This window comes from Pieris napi, chromosome Z, assembly GCF_905475465.1.
Source record: "Pieris napi chromosome Z, ilPieNapi1.2, whole genome shotgun sequence".
Taxonomy (NCBI): domain Eukaryota; kingdom Metazoa; phylum Arthropoda; class Insecta; order Lepidoptera; family Pieridae; genus Pieris; species Pieris napi.
In genome coordinates this window covers 7292463-7316236 of record NC_062259.1, presented here as the reverse complement: position 1 = coordinate 7316236, position 23774 = coordinate 7292463, and the positions used below count along the sequence as shown (strand labels likewise).

Below are 23774 nucleotides of genomic sequence, written 5' to 3'. Positions count from 1 at the left end.
TGTAACTGTATATCAGTGTTTCATTGTCTTACCAATTATGGTCGAAAGTGTTTCTGGACCCATAAACCATCATAGGTTTGGCATACCACAATCACGTATATACCAGTGTTACAATTGTTATAGAGCATTATCGACGCATTCATGTGGAATACCGCTTGTCAACACCGGATTCACTAGGCGATACGAATCCCTTACAATCAACGTACAAAACAAAGGGATTTGCAAAATTAATGTATTTACGTTATATGTTTTAATTTTGTATATTATGCTTTATCGTAATATCTCAATTAGGCGTAAATTTTAGACCCATGCAAATCGGTAAAAGTTAATTCAATAATTACCCAATTTCATTTGTTTATAACTAAATAATAGCACGAAAAGTTTCAATACTTTATACATTAAAGTTAAATTTATAAAAGTAATAAAAAAACATTTTGTAATAATTTGATCTCATGCTGTTTGTTCTAATGAATTGCCTCGTTTAAACGCAATAATATGGCCTGATATAACTTAGCGATAATGATTTTTGACGTCAATGACACAAACATCATCCCACACTATATTCAATACAGTTTCAGTATGAAAAGTCTATTGTTATAAACCTTCTACTCGTATTCGAAATATGTTCGATACTTCTTTGTAGAAGCTGTTGTTACCTATTCACTTTTGCACTTAAAGCTTTTGACGGGATTCACTGTCGACTTTCTTTGTAGTATGCCTTAGTGTTATTGAATTTCAAACTAACTTGCCGTATTTTATTACCGATATTTATCGGTAATAAAATACGGCAAGTTAGATAGTTTATTCGTAAATTTAGTAATATTGAAAGTTGCTTATATTAGATGAGGTCGATTTAAAACGCACGTTTTACAAAGATAAATACTTTCAAGATGGTATAAATCAATGATAAAATAAAAAAACATCTTCTATATATTTTTCAATATCGTAAAATTATTTTTAATATATTAATACTACTTCGAAGATAATATATTTAGACGTTAATGATTCATTTAGTTGTTAGTCCTAAGTTTATATGTGTGTGTTCTAACGTTACGTATTTATTTCACAGGCAAACCCCCGGACTTTATAGCATTCGCTATAACCATTTTAATGTCCCTGATACTGGTCGCCGGCGTCAAAAAGTCTCTGATATTCAACAATGTCCTAAACATCATTAATTGTAGCGTTTGGGTGTTTATAATGACAACTGGATTGTTTTACGTTAAGTGGGATAATTGGTCACAGCACGGTGGATTCCTACCGTACGGCTGGAGTGGAGTATGTACCTTTAAATATTCACTTATACACATTAGGGTCTTTTAAGAACAGAGTGTATCTTCTGCCAGTATGACGGCCATGTGACTTAATATCTGATGAGCCTCCCGCCCGTGTCCCCCCGTTTTATGACAAAGGTAATGTAGTATTTTACCAAGTTTCGACGTATACTTACTACATTAAAATTGGTATACCTACTCAAGCGCACAGACAACGGGCATATTTTATATATAAAATACATGAGGTACGTTCTTCTTCTTCTACATGAGGTACGTCAGGATGTTTTACTAAAGATATCAATTTATTTAACAGGTATTCAGAGGTGCGGCAACATGCTTCTACGCGTTCATTGGGTTCGACATAATTGCTACAACAGGCGCAGAAGCCACAAATCCAAAACGATCAATTCCTTTGGCTATTGTGTACAGTCTCGGCATTGTTCTCGTATCCTATGTAACCTGCTCCTTGATGCTCAGCTTAGTCGGTAAGTAATTTATATTGGTACTTAGAAATTGCGGTCGAGGAGACAATCTCAAGATAAAAGCACTCTAATCTTCAATACGTAATAGATAAAAGTTAATCGAATAAAAATGCTAGTAGTTATTTTTGTTATTTTATGTTCTGCCAGGGTAAGTGCTTTTAAGCGATTAATAGAAAAGCTTCTTTATTAGTACTGCATATTGAGGTATTAAAGATAATTAATAAATTAATTCTGTTTAAGATACAAAATCCTCATTAAACAGATAAAATCAAAGAGATTATTCTCCCATTAATGAAATAACAACCGCAACTAATTATGCCCTACAGGCAAAGACTGATATCATTATGATTTAATAGCTATGAAGCAAAAACAAAAGAGCCCTTAGCTAGCGTATGGCAATAAACGACAGAGTAGAAATAAGAAAAACTACCGAGGAATTGTGATTTTTATAAACAGAATTCAGTAGAGATTTCTTTTTTACTTTTTCTCGACTGTCGAAACGTCCAACTTGGTATTTGAAAAACGAAAAATAAAATTTCCTCTTACTAAAATATGCGGAAAATTCAATGGTTCATAACAGAAGATTGTATGCTAGCTGTTTTTGCTTTTGAATACTGAACGTTCTACGAAACTGACACATGGCAAACGCAAAGTGAAATTTAATTGTGTGGGTTTTTACTTTTGAAGTGTATGTTTTACTAACTCAAACAAATAAAACATTATAAAAATCCTAATTAAGGATTTAGCAATCGTTAGTACAAGATATATTCGGGTCTCAGATCTAGCACTAATTTATTGCTCACTTAATAAAAATAAAGAACTACAATACCATTAAAATAATTATGTATATCATGTAGTACAACTAAACGGGCGTTTTCGGTTATTTAATGATGTCTTCCAGCGATGTTTTGTATAGTATCATAGCATAAACGCTTTTGTTAGCTGAAAGTTGACCCTAATTGGACGACTCAATCCCAAAAGTGAAAAATTAAAATTTATTGAATTTACAACATATTAATAGTACATTTTTATATCACTCATACCAATTATAACTGTTACTTTGGAAACATTTATTCTCTTAATATTAATTAATCCGTACGTTCAAGAAACGCATAGGACAAATGTGAATTGATGAACAGCCCGTGTAAGTGCACGATCCTGGAGATTTAAAACTCAAACTTTAATATATGATACAAGGATTATATACTATGCGTTTGTTACAGTGCCCTACGATCAGGTATCGACGGAGGCTGCCCTCCTCGATATGTTCACCTACGTAAATGCACCAAACTGCAAGTACATTGTCGCTGTGGGTGCGCTAGCTGGCCTTACAGTTGCTATGTTCGGGTCTATGTTTCCGCTTCCTCGCGTCGTATACGCTATGGCGCAGGATGGACTGATATTTAAGTAAATAATTTATTCAATAATAGTTCTTAAAATTTTAAACAATTGGTATTCTATTAATAATCCCGTTCGTAAAATGTTTGTTAACAAACGATGATATTCTAGGCTTTAAAGTTTAAAGAAAAGTCTTGGGAATACTTCCGAATTACGAATACTTTAATATCATGTATTTCAAAGTTATATAATTTCGAATGTACCTACATAATTAAAGCGTTGATACGTTTGTAGACAACTGTCAGTGATTTCGCGGTTCGGGACCCCTGCAACTGCAGCTGTTTACGGTGGTGGCGCGGCCTCTATCGTCGCACTCTTCGTTCATCTCGAAGTACTTGTCGAAATGATGAGCATTGGTAAGGACCTTGTACTACTCATTTTTTAATTCATTTAGGGGTTTTAGAGCCATTGGTAAAATTTTGCATACGTTTTCAATTTTATTCGCCACATTTAATTTGACTATGACTTTCTATTTTTTATGTTTGTTAAATTCTGATACTGATTATTCATGGTTCGATTTCAGAGGTCGTTGTTAACTTAAGTTTCGCTTTAGTACATAAAAAGTGAGCATTGACTTTTTATGGTGACGAAAATAAAACGCTATCGTATTTACGTGACGTGAACTGTATAATAAGAAAGGAATAGCACACTCCACCGCGTACTATGACGTAAACTTAGGGTTAAAAATAGTAGAAAGATTCTATCTATAATCGTAATATGCAGTCATGACCGCCATGCATCCAATGTTCCAGCAGTTAATTCTGATATATTATTAAATTCTTGACCCATGCTCTTGGTTAAAATAAAATACAGTAAGATGCTTATAAAATATATTCTTTGTATCATACGCTACGTTTATAAAATTCCTGCAATCATTTGTTAATAGTTTGATTTCCATGTTGTATCTATGACGCTTGCTAACTGAACTAAATAAAAAAATATTGAATTGAAATCGCGAGCATTTGTAGAATCATATGAGGTATCTGGTATATATATGCCGAATATATCTGTGGATTTGTACCGCGCTTGGCTTAACTAAAACATTTAGTCAGGTGGTTAGACTTACACACACACAAAAGAATAATGTTCCTATTGGGTTACATATACATGTTAATAATAATTTTATATTACTTTTATTAACCTGTGTGTGTTTATTGTAGGTACTCTTCTGGCGTACACACTGGTGTCAACTTGTGTGCTAGTTCTTCGTTATCAACCAAATTCTACCAACTTGATCGACCTCTTGCCTGAGAGCTTTCGCACTCCGGTTGACCCCGAAGGCACGGCATCGGGTCAACGACAAACGGCAATAATGGTAAGCGATAATGATATTTTTTTCTATAATCGTCTTTAGTGTAAGGTTTTTTTAAATTTGTTTTAAATTTTTATTTAATATATATATTTTCAATAAAGCATACACCCGCCATAAGCTTCACACTTTCGCAAATAAAATGTACAATATGTAACGGTATTTGATGTGTTTAATATGTATATTACAATCAATTACTTTTACTATCAAAACGGAGCTTTATATAAATTATGGCTATCAATGAAATCGTTTGTGAATATGATAAATAACCTAGCTATCATTTACACGGCCTGAGAGTGGAGATAAAGGCAAAAAATATTCCTGTAATATCTCTCTAAAACTGCAAACATACCTTATGTTAACATGGCAGATATTAATAACTCAGAACCAGTATTAGTTTATGTTGTAATTAAGAAGTTACTTGGAGAATTAACGTTCTGCAAGCGGCGTATCAGAACTTCGCTCCGATGAAATTACAGCTTAGTATAACTGACTAATTGAGTTTTAGAATAACCTTTTAAGTCCATATAATATACACATCCTCGTTATTATATCGTATAGAGGTTTAAAAAATACTTAAAGGTATTTTACAGTCTTGATGAGTTAATGTAAGTTAACAATTTATGTAAAGTGGTATAATTTTGTAATTGACATAAAATCTTGTCGACAGATTTTTGTATATGTTTTATACATTTTTATTACGCCTGATACTCGCTACCGATATACGATTTTTATATATAAGACATGACGATCGCAATGAGTTCCTTTACCATAAGCGAACATTTGTGTACCCATTGTTTGGTACGCCTAGCTACCTATACATAACAAAAATTAAATTCTACAAACGCGCAATCGTGGATCGCTATACATAGCCTTAGCTAAGATTCATAGTAGAAACTGAAGTATATAGAAATTGTAGAGGCCAAATATGAGTGCCGCTTTGTCTTATCGTGATCTCGATCTCATTATTGAACTTTCTTACTGTGTGTTCCGAAGCTTGCGATAAAAGCGCATATTGAAAAAGCTACAATTAGATTAGATTTACAGAGTAGTGGGACAGGCTTTAGCCATACGGTTACCTTGGTGGACGCGTTGCCTTAGGTTCAGTGACTTATAGCGTTTTAAACAATATTTAGATTTTATTAGAGTAATTATTTGTAAACCTCTTTCTGTTTAAACATTTTATATAGATTTACTTTGAATGTTTTGTTTTGCGGACATGTACCTGTATTATTTTTATTTCTATTTCAACATAAAAAATTGTATGATTTGTAATTTTATATTGTTTATGTAATCTATGTCTCCTATATTTGGGCAACATATACGTTGTTCTAGGAAAATATACACACAGTGTAGGTGTATGTATCACGCCCTCATTAGATCCATATAATTTTTTACTCATACTGTTGTCTTTTTAATTGTATTTCTTATATTCTTCAAGCTTTTTAAATTTCTACTGTGTAGTGAAACCCGTTATTGCCCTTATGTATTTTTATTTAATATCCATACTTATATAATGTATGAGTGAGTAAATATAATAATTAATTAAAATAATAAATAACAATGAACTATACTAAAATAAAACTTTACTTTGGACAAGTTCTTTTTGCTGATCAGCACAAAGGCCTTCTCCAGGTACTTTTAAACAGGAATTTAATAAACAAGTTATAAATTTAGAAAATAGGTGAATAAAAGTTAAACGGCTGTGTTTTGTGTACAAAGTTGAAACTGGATTTATTTCAAAAGTTGAGGGTGGACAACAATTGTAAAGTTCGACGCTTTTAGCGTTGGCAATTTTGAAATGCCTGTAAAATGGTGAATGACTAAAAGTGCACAAAACGTTCTGTTGACATCTCTCAATCGTATGTGAAAGCTTTTGATAATTTTTAACATGCACAATTGTTTGAGTCAAATTTTTCTGATAAAAGTTTAAAATATGTTTTTTACTTTAGAGCATTGGAAAAATGCAATAGAGTTGACAATGATGTACAAGAAATTTACGAATATTATAACTACAAATTAACTAAACGAATGCCAAAACAGCAAGCGAAATGTCTGGTATATTAAGTGCTAGTCTAGTTTCGGAATTAGCACAAATTAAAGAACCTCGAGACATCTTAATCGAAATAAACAACGGCCAGACAGAAGAGATATCTGTGCCTCTGACCCACATTTACAAATCGGCCTTTGTGAATAATTCAAAGTGAAAGAAAATGTCAAACGCAGTGACAACTGACTGTTGTGACTACAAAGTTTTATGAAGATATCCCGTAAATAAGCTTTGAGACTTATACAGAGTTACTAATGGTTATTTTTAATTATGTCCAAGGAAAATGTATATAGAAGAAATTATGAATAGAACATCACCGGAGTTAATTTAAGAATAAAAATATATTCTCTATGGTACTTTAACTTTATTTCTTCAAAGACTAACTAGTTTATTATCCAATCTTCAAAAAAACTATTTAGCTTTATAATTACTGTGTATTGTCATGAACAACTAGCCACTTTAGATTCAAATTTATTTAATATCTTAGTATTCGTATAATATATAGTAATAGTGTTAATATGACGGAATTAAAGTAGCTGCTATGGATCTAATTATGACTATAATTACGACTCTGACTGACAAATTTCCGGATATATATATAGAGGTGCTAGAAATCAATAGTTTCTGTCAACTTAAACTTTTAACGTGTTTATACAGTACCCCTTTAAATCATAACCAGAGGGGATGAAATATAAAACGAAAAACGGCACGTTTCGTTTTGGAGAATGGTCAACAGTATCTCTGGTCTGGTGCGACGTGTTATATCATATTGATCTGTATATGTCCGTTTGTCGTCTGTTGTTTTACATTCTTACTCCCCACACATTTACATTGTCAGAAATATAGAGTTGCACATCTGGATATAAGAAACACCCTTTACCGTTGCAGGGACCGATTCAAGCCCACGTTTTACCATGCAGTCAACGCGTAATGGTACGTCGTGTAACACGCAGGTAAAATACATTTTATGCAGTGCGAAATTATTGAAATGCAATGCGAAAGGCCGGCCGAAAATTTTAATTTAATTTAATGTGTACTTTCCTTAAGCGATGTAGTATATTCACAGCTCACCGGACTCGGACGATACTCTGCCTGGTGATGACAGCGAGGAATACGGACGCGGGGACCAGTACCTCATTCATTCTACCTCGGAAAACCAATTCTACGGTAATTTTAATTTTTCTTTATTGTCCATTTCAGAGGAACTAAATAAGCGTTAAATGCATTATCTTTAGAAATGTAAGACACATAATTTTTTTTTTCTTTATATAGAACCGACATAGCACACCATCTACGTAAGATTCAGTTTTCATTGAATAATTTTTAAGGTTTTATTTAGTCAAGAAACAAAATTGCCCCTATAATTTAATTTTCTTTCTGATAATTTTCCTCGACTGTCTGACTTTTTGCTTTTAATCAATCTTATACCGTTATTGTTTTCTTGTTTAATAAAACCTTATCAAATATTACTTATGCAATATATAACGTATAGATAGATATCATAGATCTTATAGATCTTCTGATTAGATTTGGAAAACTTCATGTTTAGAAGCGTTAAGTTTCTCACGAGATAGTTCGGTAAATTAATTTAATGAGGCGTCATTTGTATTTAAACTATAAACTAATCTTTAAAAATATGCTAATAAACTAATAATAAAATGTGTCAAATGTCAGCTCAGTTAATAATAATAATATTTTAAAGAAAAATAAACTGTTAAAATACAGCTACCTAACATAAGTTGTTGTTAGTTAAGTTTTTAGTTGTAAATTGTCAGTTAATAGGTAGGTAAATCTTATTCTATCTAGTATACAATACAATACAATGAGACATCAACTTTACTTACATACTCTAACTAAAACCTAAATAACCATGCTTGGAGTAATTAACACTTACTAGTTAATTACCCTAATTAATTAATATTTAAATACGATGTAATTGGAAATTAAAAAAAGTGTTTCACTTTTTGTACATGCATTTCGGTACATCATAGATGCTTTTCCTCGAACTATATTACAAACAAAATATAACAAACCTGTGCTTTGTGATCATCTAATGCATATCTATATATATAAAAATGAAACCCGTTTTCCGTTGTCACGACATCACATGAAAACGGCTCGACCGATTTGTCTGATTTTTTTTGTTGTGTTTGTAATTGTCAGGAGAAGGTTCTTATAAAAGAAAAAAAGAAAAAAATTGCACGGAAAATTAGAAAATTCAAGAATACTTAACCACCATACAATTCGAACTTTTTGGTGTAACCTTATGGCGTTTGACATAACACAACATTGACAGAATGCGTGCTGCAAATATCGTCAGAGGATGTAAGAAAAATGAATATCGTTCAAAATAAATGCTTCGATCGGAGTTATTATATTGATAATATAATAATATGCGAGCCAGAAAAACAAACAAAGAATGTTGTATAACATAAAGCATTAGAATAATAAACACTTTGTTTCTGAAATATTTTTTAATTCATTATACCAATTTGAAATCAATATTCATAGTTAAGACAGGACAACGTCTGTCGGGTCCGCTAGTTAATTAAAAAATTATTCGATTACCTTACATTTTAAAGAAAAACTTTTAATAAAACATTACAATTATTAATTTTGAATATCAATTTAAGTCAACTCGAAACTTCTGCTTTGGAACGCTTATAAGCGATAAGGCAGCTCGTTGCGCTTAGATTTATTGCCGGTTATGATGTTTATTGTGTGTGCAAATTGTAAATAAATATTTATTATCAGCGCATGCTGTAAGTGACATGGGAAAGATTTACAACTTTTAACTCAAATAATAACCCCATTGTAGTACAAACGCATCGTATTTATTTGGTTTTAATCATATGGAGTTTGTACGCTTGGTGCAGTGCCCAGTGCTGGTTGCTCTGACGTGCCGAGGTTCCAGCGTTTCTTCGACGACATATACCAACGTTTGTTCGCCATGTCGTACCTGTGCCCGGGGATCTTGCCCTGGATTGATTGTGGCCCCGCTACAGAACAGAGTGGTAATCTATATAGTTTTATAAAGAAACACATTCTAAAAAAAATGGTCTACACATTTTAATAGTGACAGTGAATTACGAAAAAAGTAAAAAGAATAGAATCTTTCGTTTTCATAACTTGGTTAAAAACGCTGATACCAATAAATAGGAAGGACGAATTTACTTTTGGTCATTCTACTTAGATGAGGTCCTTTTAACCTCAATTGTACGTGACCCACTGAGAAAAAAAATGGCAGAGATTTAATGACAGTTTGAGTGAGTGAGTGGTTGTAACCAAGTTGTGGAGGTAGTAACAGAAGCAGCTGCTGCAATCTGGGGTTGTAACCCATAAAGGGGTTTAGCGCCAATAATATCATTAATTTAAAAGACGTCAATTCAAAGAATGCAAAGCGTCAAAAGTCACGGAAAACTAAAATTTCTTGCGTTTAATTTGCGGGACTTCGAGTTTCAAGAATGCTTTGAAAGTAATTGTTACTTCTAGTGGAAGTCTTAATTTATTTATTCAGCTGTCTTCCAAAATTAAATAACTTATACGATGAATTGAACTAAATTTAATATAGAACCTTTTAACAATGACTTCATTCTCGGGCTGCATGTGTTCTGCATCATGAGCATCATCATTTCTATCTCCGTACGAGTCAGTGTTTTCCCACATGTATTGGAAATCGCCTGCACTAATATTCAATTTCTTATATCTTGTTCTATCCATAGGAAAGTTCGTGATAAGGGCTGTCGGATTGATGTACATCCTGGTTATAATTTTCGACATGCTCGCCGCCTTCTCCAGCCCTGGCAACTTTACTACATTCCTAATGGTTCTACTGGCACTCGGCGTTTTGGCCATTCTGATTATGATCTCACGCAAGCCACAAAATAAGTACGTACCCAAATATTCTCTGTTAATAGCGAATAAAGCGATTGAGATAACAATATTTAATTTTCTTAAATTTATACATCAATAGTGTGTGTACATCAAAATAATATTCAGTGTCTAGTTTATGTCCTATATCTGCTAATATTTATGCGAAATTTTATCAAGAATTTAAAATAATTGCGTTGAACTTTATGAACTTTAATAATTATGTTAAATTACATTTATTTGCGACAGTCCTAACACATTGTAAAACAATTTCGAGTTACGAATTTCGTATACAGGTGGTTTCATTCAATTGTTTTATTTTTTCAGGACCGGCTTGATATACACTACCCCTGGCGTCCCTTTTGTACCGGCAATTGCAGTGACTGTAAACATTTATCTGATCTTAAACCTCTCTGTACTGACCCTTGTACGATTCACCGTCTGGATGATTTTAGGTAAAAATCTTAAATAAAAAAGTATTTTTATTTATTCTAACTGCTGAAAAGACAAATTATATAATTAAGTTGCATTAAATGAATCTTAACTAATATAATAAGACGGCACATGTTACTTTTTCAGGATTCTTTATGTACTTCATGTATGGTATTAAGAACTCTGTATTAGAGACCGACCCGCCCAAGTCTCCGGAGCCAATACCACCACCCCCGAACCCACTTGAACGTACTATGTTAGTCCCAGGGCCCACTCAAAGTTACCCGGTCGGAGATCGAAACATATTCCAGGGCGATGGACCCTTCGGCAACAATGATCATCAGTAAGAAATTACCATTGTTTACTGTAAAATAGCTTTGTATGGAGTAATTACTTTACAACTGTTATTAAAACATTGACTTAAAGTCATCCAGGGTAGAAGACCAGCCCGATCTTAGGCAGTTTTTTTGACTTCACTCCAGGTCATCCTAATTTCTTTCTACTGCTCCTTTCAAAGCCTCACGCTATGCTACGTTGCCTGGTCTTTTTGGGCGGTGACGATTCATTTTGTTTTGGATCCCTCCGGAGCGCGTAGCCCAGCCCACTTCCATTGTCGGCGCTCGGCGGCGCGTTTATTGTTATTTAAACTTTGGAGATGTTATTTTGAAATGTTAAATAAAATATTTGTCTAGTGTTTATTTATTCGTGGCTGGGTAGGTTAGTAAATTAAACATATAAATTAAAATGTTTTTTGTAATTTTCATTTGACTAATTCTTCAAATCAATTTTCTATGTACTACTTTACTTTACTTCGTAGTTCACATATTGAATAAGATATAACTTATAACAGAGCTAATTCGTGTCTTTTTTAAACTTCAAAATCAAAGTATTGAATTTCCTTGTACCTTAAAAACATGGTGTGTGCTACATAATAATTATATTGCGAGATTTTCACTACGCCCTTTAAGCTTTAAATACTGTACTCGTACGTTCTCCTTAAAACCCAGGATTATTTATTTATTCGTTATTCATCTGACCATTTAATCTATTTTCAAATAAAAACTCTCCAGAATCTATGAAGATCCGCTGCAGTCCTGGAAGATAACAGAAACCCAACCAACACGGAACCGTACTACAAGCAATGTATCATTGAAAGCAGTAGAAACTCGGTAAGTACCTACCTGCCAGTGAAAAGTGTATCTATGTATATATTATATGTAACTTTATTCTCATCAACAAATAATTTTATTATTGTATTATTATACGAAACGAATTACTTTTGAACGACGTTTTAATTTAAATAAACAAGTGTTTTATTTTTTAACATTAGTGTATTGGGCTCGGGATTATGTACATATTTAATTCACATTTTAAAAATAAATAAATTAAACTTTTATCATTTCTTAAGATAAATGCCAACAGAAGAGCTATCGGAAGCTCTTGTTTTGATGAGATGTCAAATAGAATTCGAGATATCAGTTTTATGACAATTTCTCTTTACAGATTCGATCCTCAAACCAACAATGTAACCACGCACACTTCTAGCCGACCACCATGGGCGTACCCGGAGGTTACCTACGACGCATGGGACGACTAAATACCTGGCTATCTCATCCAATGTTTTTCCTGAGCATTTGTTTTAAAAGTTAGTTTGAGAGTTTCTCTGTCTTTCCTTGTTTGTATTGCTTCGGCATATTACACTTGTTTGAGTAATGAAGTAATATCCGTTCTCGCATATATAGATACTGGATTATATTTTATGTATGGTTCAACTAGTACAAAAAAGAAATTATTTATTTACACTTATTTTTAACAGAAGTCAAAAGAATTTATTTTATGATGCACCAAAATTATTAAGATATTATTTATTTTAGTAAAATATTTTTAGCTAAGATCTTAAAGTATCCAAGTTTGACTTTGAATTTTGTAAAATTATATAAGAAATATAAAACATTATTACCTTGACATTCTAGTTATATTCGATGTTAATGTGTTGTTAAAGAGTTGTTAGAGATAAAGTGATAAGCAAAAAAAAGTTCTTACACAAAAGTATTATAGTGTTTATTTATTCATTGTTTTTTAATGTATAAATTTATTTCAATTGTCAGTATTAATAGCGTAAGTAGTTAATTATTAATCGGTTATCTTTATGTTTTTACACAAAATTAGATTATTAGTGTTCGTATTTCACTTCGTAAAATAAAATTGTTTAGAAAAGTGAGAAACTTTATATGTTATTGTGTAAAATAGGCATTTACTAATATTAAACTAGTATTAATGAAATATTAATCACTCTCTGTATTTAAAAGAACTGAATGTTTGGTCTGATATTCGTATATCCAACGCTTAAGGTGCTTATTCCAAAACGTTTCGTGATCTAGTCAAAATATGACAAACTAATTGTGTGAAAGAGGCTTCAAGTTTGTTACGTATTTTGGAATTCGAACCTAATACTTTTTCGTACTCAAACATATCAAACGAATTTTCCAGCAAAATATCCAGCGTGATACTTGCTTGTTGAGCAAAATTTTCAATCTTCACTTGAGACTTTCAACACCGACTAAAATAGATTATTTCTATATGCGCAATGAATACTCGCGCAAGGAAAGATTCGGAAAGACGATACGTGCCCCGTCATAGAAGTCTCTTCACATAAGAAATAATTAACCCAAAACGCGTAATGGCACTGCATTATTATGAAACCCAGTTAAAATCTAACAAAGGATTGGAAATTTTGCTTTTAATGTTTCATTTAAATTTAAAACTTTTAAAATTTACTTACTTCACTATTTTGTATAATATGTATTTTGGAGAATAAAATCTATTGATTACTTTTAATACCTAAGTCTGTCAGCCTAAACTGTTGCTTAAAAGTCTAGTATACTATGTAAATTGTAAAATACTGAACACGTAAATAACATATCTAATATACTATACCAATTTGTGTGAATGTTTTCTAAACTTGAAATAGTCAAATACATTATAATCTTGGTGTCATGAAATGGTTGTAGACAATAATGTAGTTATAATTAAATACGCACGCAATCTTCTCAGCACTTCATTACGTTATCCTCAACATATAGGTCCTATTGAAACTCACGATTGTGATATTTTAAGTAATATATTGGTTAATTAGTCTTGTTAGTAACTCTCTTAAATTAGACATTTGTTTTACTTTAATGCCTGTTTCTAAATACTGATTTTGTACATAGTATGGGATGCATGTGATAATTAGACATCTCAACATTATTTTGTAAGTTATTCAGTATGAGATTCAAATAGATGTTTTGTCACTTTTATTCTATATTTAAAGCGATGATAATGATAAGGACATCGTGTTATTTGTGGCTTAATGTGTCTATACTGAGACTCGCCATTTAAATTTATTCACTAAAATATTATGATACTCAATTAAATGTGATTTTAGTTTTATATATTGTAGCTTGTTCTTCGCGTAACTATCATTTAGTAAGGAAACGAAGATTGATGTTTGTATTATTCATATTAAATATAGGCCTTAATATGAAGTTGTTGTTGTTTATTAGAACTAAATTATGTATTTAACTATTAATTAAGACTCTTAAATGTTAGGCGTAAGAGTTGGTCACTATTAGTTAAAACGTATTTATTTAAAAACTAAAGACAACTTACGCTGGTATTAAACATAGAACAGTGAAAGACTTTTGCCATTTTGAAAATGTTCAGTTCAAACAGTGTAATTGGCTTGATTTGGTTTATAAATAAATGCGCTAAGTTTTCTGTTTCGTAGCACAAATATATATCGTCGTATTGATTATACAACATGTGTTACCTCATAAAATGTATGTGTAAAAGTCAATAGAAAATGTACCGATTTTCGGAAATTAAATGTTAATTCTTTGCTCTTTAGCAGGAAATAATTTTAATGTTATTTAAGGTTTACATCTTGTGTATTAGATTCTAAGTTAAAAAGAACAAAGAAAGTTTCCTACTGTATTCTGAGAATGTAAAATCACTACTTTAACCGCGATTTTGACTCCACACTGTTGAAACCCTACTAGAATTTGACATACCTACTGGAGTCACATTTCGCGCTCACAACTGAAACAAAAGTTTTCTGTCCAGTATCTCAAATCTAGTATTATTCCTCACTGCTCAAATATAAACTGTAAAGCTGTTTAGTCATATTGTCTTAATAGTGTTGCAAAATTTGGTGCATTGATAGTTTTCGGAATTAGGGTATATTAAAAAGTTGCTCTTAGAAACGCATTTGCCAAACTTTCATCCTAAATGTTGCGCGCTTTTTCAACCTCTACAATGTAATAGAATTAATTTGGCTACTCAGTTAAACAACTTTAACTGATTCCTTTAACTTTTAGTGCACCTATATAATACAAAAAATATGTTTAGAAATTGTTGTACTAAAATATAATATTGTGTAAACTGTAACGTAGACTAAGGTAGCTACATCGGACGGGCTTCATCACTACGTATCCCTACAATAGTACACAACAAAGTCAATAATTCCTACATTCACCAACGCTTTAACTGCACCTATGATTAGGTAATCGTCGATTTAACAAGACGTAATAAAGCCATTCGTCGGTAACTCAATTTGATTTAAATTCATCTATTGTGTCGATTATAACGATACCAAAAGGCAACCAACACGCAAAAACTAAGTCTAAAGAGTTGCTCATTTGTTTATTCCGATCATAGATTTGGTGATTTCCTAACAAAGAAAACACAGGTTTCAGTGATAATTAATTCAGGACACGACGATGAAAAAACAAAATAGCGAATTTTTTCTTTACAAAAGCTTGTCAACACTCGGCACACATCAATTAATATATTTTAATGTGACACGCGCTTATAGGCAAATATAGTAATCATGAAGAGAAACAAAACATCGATTAAAAAATTTATAAAACGTAAAGGAAAATTGATTTCAAAGTGTGCGACCAAACTCTAGACATCAAATGAATATTTAAATTTATTAATTTAATAATCAACCTACGCCTTTTTCTTGAAGGCATATGACTTAGGGGCCTTCAAGAAAAAGGCGTACCATTCCCTGAAAGGTCAGCAATACACCCGCTAGTCCTCGGCATTGCAGGCATTCATCACTTTATTCAAAGTGCCCGGTTTACCGAGTACTGGTTTGCCGTCTGTTAGTATCCGGTCCCATAAATAAAATTGTTTTAGTGAATCCCGAACATTTATTTGCATAACCACTGCATCCAAGCTGGGCAAGCCACATTAATAAAAATATAGGGTCGGGCAACAACGGCCCGTAACATTGTTTTACATCGATATTGAAAAGACAAAACTTCAAAGCGTAAAGCGTGTGTCTACAACATACAAAGCGAATAAAAATTTCTTTATCATACGTGCCACGTACATGTGCGCGACTTTCACTGATTTCACAAGATCCTTTATGTAAGTGAAATTTGAAAATATCTTGAGTTAAATGTTGCGTAGTCTGAAGCCAATCCGATGGAAACATGAATCTTGTCTTGTTGTTATTTATGTTAGGGTAAAGTGATTGTATTGTATAAACTGTAAAATCAGTAACGACCAGGGGCCTATGCTTATATTGCCGCTCAACAAAAAAATTGTACGAAAGTAGCCATAACATTTGAAAAATTTGAGAGATACCAATTTCAATTTATTGATTTGTACCACTTATTCTAAGATTCAGTGCAATTGAAAAAAATATCCTTTATCGGAATTAGGGTTGGGCGGTAGGTATTACGTCATAATTGTGCGGTAGGTATCATGACCCATGGGGCTTGGACAAGGTCTTCCTTTATCACTATTTTTTATTGATACTATTTAGACAAAGTCAGATCACAATACACTCAGTTTCTGGGTTCTTAATTGTTTATTATTATAGATATCTTCTAATATTAGAAGATGGTACGTATGATTTTATTGTTTGCCACCTTGACGCACTAAAAGTTTTAATAAAGAGATTGTCTTCCGATTTTTATTACGACAGTAATTTACGGATGCGGTAGGAATTATTTATGTTCCAAATGTCCGAACCAAAAAGTCGATCGCGGATGTCAGTCACAGAAGGCTGATCCCCTTTTACCTATTCGAAAAAAATGTCACGAAACGGATAAACGGACGAATATTTAAATTTTTGCAGTGTTATATATATTTAAATGTGTTCGTATAATACAATCACTTTTAGACATAATATTTAACCAAAATGAATGTGGATTGGCGGTATCGTGGAGACGGCGAAATTTTACTATTTTATGTCGGAAAGATGTCGGCAGTTGGAATAAATTCATTAAATAAATAAGTCGTTTTATTGAAAAGCATATTAACATTTGAAAATGACTTAACTTTGTTCTGTTTAAATTCAATCTACACACGGATTTTCACTGACCACAATCGGCGCTAATTTAAAAAATGCTTTCATTTATTTTTAATCTTTTATCAAAATATAAGTGCGAATTTTTTTTTTTTTTTTTTTTATTTTTTTTTTTATTTTTTTATTTTTTTAATATATCACTTTTCTACTCCCCTGCCGTTGTGTCCAGGGACCTTTGCACATCACACGTCTCGCGAAAGACGCCCCGGCTACATCTGTAATATTTTTGTTAACAATATTCATGGGCGAGCCGGGACGCAATTCCTCGCGAGACCCGTTCTTGGGGTTTTGTTTGCCGCCTTTATATATTCCACAATTTTTTCGCAGAACCGTTCCAGGCACGATCTGTGCTTTATTAACATGTCCTGTAGGCCGTTACGGTCTACAGTCATCTGCATTTGTTGCTCCAGGTCGTGCCTGGACGATGCGAAAATAGGGCAATGTATGAGCACATGTTCTACTGTTTGTTCTTCATCGCCGCAGTCACATGCTGGGCTTGTCCTAATTTTAAACCTATGAAGGTAATGTGCAAAGGCTCCGTGCCCTGTAAGAATTTGCGCCATCTGGGGTGTGAAACGCTTCTCTTTTATTAATTTGTACGCAGTTCTAACATTTGCGATAAATAATTTTGTAGTTCCAGCTGTTTCACCCCCCAGGTAGCGTTCACTCCATACATCTAGAGTCTTTTGCCTTATCTGATGTTTTACATATGACAGGGGGTATGCGGCGTATTCAGGTTTTGACCTTAGTCTTTCCGCCGCTTCTTTTGCTAAAGTGTCCGCCCTCTCGTTCCCTGGCGTACCAACGTGCGCCTTTACCCAGAAGAGGCTTATATGAGTTCCTCTTTTGCGGCACTCTTCCAGGCTCCGGCGGATCTCGGCTACCTGGGGATCGAGAGATCGTCCACTCACAATAGCATCTAATGCTGACCTAGAATCACTGTATATTTTAGCGTCACGCTTATTTTTATTTATGTGGCTAGTCGCGTTTCGTAGTGCCGTCAATTCAGCTTGAAAAACTGTGCAGTGGGGCGCCATCTTAAACATCTTGCTATTTATTTCCATTCCATCTTTCCATTCCGTCCAAGCGGCACCCACTCCTATACTTGTTTTGCTGCCGTCCGTATAGATTTGTGTGCCGCCGTGTCCTTCGATTTCTTCCGGATTGGTGAGCATCTTGTAGTCCAGTTTTGTTTGTTTCGCCGGGTGTGGGAGATCTACGTATTTCACTCTCCTCTCTAATTCTTCGCCCTCCAGTATTTCCGTGCTGACCTAGATTTATTTGAGAAATAGATTTTATTTGTCGCGGGAGCCCACACCGCGGCCGCATACATTACGATTGGTTCAATAACGGCAGTGTACGCGGTCGCGATAACTTGCTGGTTTAGTCCCCATTCGATCTTCGCGGCTTTGGCCAGCTGCTTATATATCTGGATGGCCTTCCGGCATACCCTCTCCACATGTCTGTTAAACGTGAGTCTAGCATCCACATCAACTCCGAGAATTCGAATGTGGTTATCCATCTGTATCGGTACATTATTCATATTTAGCCGTGGGGTATCATACTTCAGTTTGCGCGTCACCACCATGGCTTTGGTCTTGTGTGGCGCAAACTTCAGTTTGTTTAGGATACCCCATCTATGTATCCGGTAAACGCCGGCCGTCTATTGCCGCGAATTTGGCGATAGACCGCTTTTTACTTTTGGCATGTGCAATGTGTATATGTATTTTAATAGGGTGTTCAAAAAGAATTCCAGAAACAGATACGAAAGTTGATATTGGAAAATAACAACCAAGTCTACGGAATCATGCTTTAATTCTTAAGATCAAACATGTTTAGTCATACAACTTAAAAACTAAAGAATTTCATATTCTCATGAGTCCTGTAACATGAGGCACAACAATTTAACAAATACCACACATTTACGTGTAATTTGCACGCAAGCTATTCAAAAATTGTTCAAAACAATTTTGATTATCCAAGATTTTGTTCTAATCAACTTTGAAAACTTATGCGCAAGTCTATGTGTATAACCTAATTGTTAACTGCTTATCTAAAAGTTCATACATTTAATAATTTTCAAACAGTAGAAGGTACGTTTTATATGCCTTAATACATAATTTGATAATTCACAACTAGAAAATATATTTCACAACACCAGTTTCATATATTGTTTTGCACCAATATGTTAATCCTTGTTAATATGCCAAGTACAAATATGTCATGCAACTACATACAATATATGAAATCTACACTATTTAATATGATATTTCAAATACATAAATGATTTTACACAATTTTATAGGAATATATGAAGGAGTCACTAAAGTGCCCTAGTATAGAAAATACTATCAAGAAATAATTTCAATGTAAATGTTAATTTAATAAATGCTTGTTGTTTTTCTATAAAAAATATTTGTGGCATAGAAAACCACATCGAAAAATGAAAATTATGAGCTTTATCAAAATTTACTATAGATAGAAAATTGAGCGTTATTTCTTGTGGCATCAAGTACTTATATTTTTTTTTTAACAATTTAATATTTAATAATGAAATTTGGATTTTAAATGTTACGAAAATATTTTTTATTATGGGCCTTGCTTTTATAACTGTACGTTTGTGCATATACAGATTTATTATGGGACTTGTGTTTAATATACACATACGAAATCACTAGAAGTTATCATTCGCACTTATCGAACCTTATATTAAATTAATCCCAAACTAACTTAGACGAATTAATATAAAGTGAGAATTTCTTAAAATATGACTTCCTTTGTTACAACTTAAATGGGGAATTTATATTCAGGTAATGTACGTATCGATAGTATTTTTAGTCATCAACACGCCCGGGTCGTATATTCAAAATACCATTTAAAATGTAACAAATCGTAATTTTTTTATTGAAAATTCTATGCTACAGGAACACAGAGGTACCAAATATCAAAATTGATAATGAATATTTGGAATATATAAAGCGGGCGTAAGGCATTTTAAATAATTTTGAATCAATCTCAGACCGTTTACTCCGACCAGTCGGACCATATGGAATCTTTCCCTCATGTTATAAGGGTTTTTGGTCTTGAAAATGGTAGATAATCAATGATCAGTAGAAGGAAAAAATATTGTCCGATTAATCGAAGTGCGGATTCAGTTTGAAATACTAAATCACATACATTTTTAAAGCATATTAGTTTTTTCCGAATACTGACATGTTAACTAAATCTAAAGGCGATGAAATCGGCAAATTACTCACTAAATAATGTTATTAAATATATTAGCCAACCAGAGGTCAGAATATTCTTTACGAGTTACTTAAGTACTACACACGGCTTATATGGGTCAGGTTGACCTTTGTAAATTCAATAGAAAGTTGGTGGTCGAAATGATGTTTAAACGCAATTTTTAGGGTAACATCAAGGTCTTACGAACTAATCCTGAACTGGCTAATGATTATTATATTATTTGTTCAGAGGATAGATAAATCGTCCGTGTTTCTCTAACTATACCAATAGAGTCATACGATATATATAGTGGATTTAAATACATCGAAACAACATTTAAACATTTGGCAGTTGGTAGGGTGAAGCCGCACTGAATAAGCTTCAGAGTTATATTCATAATCCGTGAATATAGAATCCCTAATGGATAATATTTGCACACCAATACGATACGGAACTATCCCGTATATTATCAAGCAATATTGCTTTAGTATAAAACTTTAGAAAATCCTAAATAACAAACAGTAAGTATACATAAAAATTGTGATATGAATTACATCGTCAAAACGAGTCTGACACTGCAAATACTATTATAGTAAATACTAATATAGTAAAAGTATTATTATGTGTTAAAAAATGTGTGTGTTTTTATATTATTTGGATTTTTAAGATGTCTTGAGAAAAGGACCATTACTTAAAATAAAACGTGGTCTTATGTATTTGAAACCATGGTTACGATAAACTTTCCATAGTCCACCTTTTTATAATGGACGTTAGTGCCATTGTCATTTGGTAATTAATAAGTACAGTTAATTTTAGACAATTTGATTAATATCTTTTAAAAAATCCAATCGCTAATTGATTCAATAGTAATTGTTTTTAATATTATTTTAATTATCTCGAAAATTGACAAATAACTGATATACTACTATATGATATATACTAAGATACTTCTTGTAATTTCTATAAATATTATTCTGTAGAACAAGTATCAAGAGCAATAGAGCGAAATATTGGTTTGGTAGCGATAGAAATTTTTGTATTATAAATTTACAAATTAACTGTCATCCAATGGTTCACCGCCAACGGCTCCTTCCAATTCATCTTCTTGTATGGTTTTGTCATTCTCTATCGATATAGAATCTGTAGTTTCATCCTTTTCTACGATCGGACCGTGTTCGTTACGTAGGCTGGCGCCCTCGCATTCGCCAGTCGGACGTAGGACGAGGTACATCAGGAGATCGGATAGCGATATGATGCCAGTTACTTTATCTTCTTCGTTTACCACGACCAGACGATGCACCTGTAAATTTCATAAGGATCAGGATCTGAATATGTTTAGGACGTAGTACGTACGTAATTTTCTTAGTTCAACCTAGAATGTAATTAAATTATTGGGAGCTGGGCTTCATTATGAATTCTATTGTGTCCAGCCGATTTGGAATCGGAGACCCTGGGGTGGGCGCGACCCCAGCTAGACCAAACTGGGGCTCAAAACAAAATCACTGATCAACAAGCGTGACCCAATAACGCTAAACGAATATGTATGGCAATAACTTTTAAATCACGCCATTACCATTTTCATATAAATTATTTTGGTGTTAGTGGGGCATGACTGTCGAAATCTGATTGTGTCACAAGGCCCTGGTATGGGCGGCCATATATGTTAAAAGTTTTAAGCTTTCCCTAGTAAGGCAATGGCTTAGAATTAAGTTGATAAACTTTCTTCAACTCTCGTATTCATAAAAAATAGTCTAGTTGCAGCGTTTTAACTATCTTATTAAAATTTATTTATTTTATTGTATTCGTTTAAATAAAAAATTATTGTTTTTCAATGGTTTATTTGCACTAACGTATTAGCTTAGGTTTGAATACCGGCAAATGTATTTCATTTATTTATGGACACAGAAAGCCTTGTCACAAGGATGACTAAAGACGCGATATACAAGATTTTATGTGCATATGATGTTATCTTGCACGTTTAATCTTAAAAACATCACAAAAAAGTAAAACAAAAGACAAAACGGTCGTTTGACTAATCGTAATATAACAGAGAAGTAAAGTGTGAAATTTCTTTTTCTTTTTAAATTACCTCTGCACGAACAATCCTTTCCATGACCTCATAGAGGGTCTCGTCCAGATTACACTTTTGAACTCCTTCAAACCACTCGTTGCGATGTTCATTTGCTTTTTTTAACGTCACATCCAGGTTATTATACGTTTTCTCAGCAGCCAAGTTCTATAACAAAATCAAACGATATGAAACTTTAAGTTAGAGAATATATTTTGTCATTTGGCCTGGTGTCTTACAGGGAACGTATTAGAATTACGATTGAGGCTCAATGGAAAAACTGCTGTATTTAGCATGGTATACATAACAGAAAGTAAATATATATAGCGATTTTGGGGACTCCAGAGGCTTGTAAATTATATACGATCGCAAAGATAATTAAAAACTACTATTAAAATTATAATCCAGAGCTATAACGCTATATAGTCTCAAATTGCAAGTACTATGTAGTACTACATTATGATCTTTTATAGGCACGTTAGTCCCAACTCTAGTCGTCAATTTTATGACCAAGCATATGCCGCTTTCCTTACGATACTCTCACCATTTGACTAAATTATAATTATAAATTGTAAATTTAAACGCACATTTTCTTTCTTAAGAGCCCACTAATCCAAGACTCCTCCACAAAACTACAACTTTTTTAACATAAGAATACTTCTACATCTCCAGAATTTCTGGGTTCACGATAGTATAATGATACGCCGTAACAATCAACCCTTTGCCGTTAATAATATATTTATAACACACACTCGCGAGCCCTGCATTGAGAGTGTCCATTTGTTTATCACTTAATGTTAGTAGAGCCTTTTGTAAAAAAATACTTACAATGACATCAAACTTGGCGTAAATATCTTTCAGCCGGCCCTCAGTATCAATAATGGGTAATGCTGAAACCCGACGGTTGACGAATTTCCTTAAGGCTTCAATAATAGAAGTATCCTCTGTGGCTGTTTCAATATTATTAAGCGTTCCAATTTTCAGGTCTCGTAGCTTATTTTGTAAATATTTGGGTTTTGGCAATTCATTTATCTGAAATTGTATTTAACAATGTAAGTCTTGGAATTCTGCGTTTTTTAATGTTTTTTGTTATTAAATGTTTAAATTATTAGTTTAAACGAATAATATTAACTAAAGAACTAATGTCTGTTTTGTTCATACATAATATAATAATTTATGTTAACCTAAAATAGATAAAAATTGTGGTTGTTAGTCACGTCATAACACACCGCTTTAATTATATTAGGTCAGCGACTAACTTGAAGCATCCAATAACCCCTCACGTAGCGTAACACCGTTGCT

The 23774-nt window shown here is 33.0% G+C and overlaps 2 protein-coding genes across 5 annotated transcripts in view; one reads left to right on the top strand and one right to left on the bottom strand.

Annotated features, from left to right (window-relative positions):
* LOC125062474 (probable cationic amino acid transporter) overlaps positions 1 to 17158 on the top strand; it is a 44287-nt gene extending 27129 nt beyond the window's left edge. Inside the window, exons 6-18 of the mRNA XM_047668441.1 lie at positions 1070 to 1278; positions 1588 to 1759; positions 2980 to 3163; positions 3389 to 3510; positions 4315 to 4469; positions 7402 to 7466; positions 7580 to 7680; positions 9390 to 9527; positions 10236 to 10401; positions 10711 to 10838; positions 10963 to 11158; positions 11886 to 11984; positions 12319 to 17158. Coding sequence (XP_047524397.1) covers positions 1070 to 1278; positions 1588 to 1759; positions 2980 to 3163; positions 3389 to 3510; positions 4315 to 4469; positions 7402 to 7466; positions 7580 to 7680; positions 9390 to 9527; positions 10236 to 10401; positions 10711 to 10838; positions 10963 to 11158; positions 11886 to 11984; positions 12319 to 12412 — 1829 coding nt within the window. The 3' untranslated portion in view covers positions 12413 to 17158. The remainder of the gene's footprint in view (positions 1 to 1069; positions 1279 to 1587; positions 1760 to 2979; positions 3164 to 3388; positions 3511 to 4314; positions 4470 to 7401; positions 7467 to 7579; positions 7681 to 9389; positions 9528 to 10235; positions 10402 to 10710; positions 10839 to 10962; positions 11159 to 11885; positions 11985 to 12318) is intronic.
* Positions 17159 to 18977: 1819 nt separating this feature from the next.
* LOC125062280 overlaps positions 18978 to 23774 on the bottom strand; it is a 44496-nt gene continuing 39699 nt past the window's right edge. For all 4 annotated transcript variants that reach the window (XM_047668070.1, XM_047668069.1, XM_047668071.1 and 1 more), the window contains 3 exons: positions 23301 to 23504; positions 22494 to 22640; positions 18978 to 21704 (listed from right to left, as the gene is read on the bottom strand). In XM_047668070.1, the coding sequence (XP_047524026.1) occupies positions 21459 to 21704; positions 22494 to 22640; positions 23301 to 23504 (597 nt within the window). In that variant the 3' untranslated portion in view covers positions 18978 to 21458. The remainder of the gene's footprint in view (positions 21705 to 22493; positions 22641 to 23300; positions 23505 to 23774) is intronic.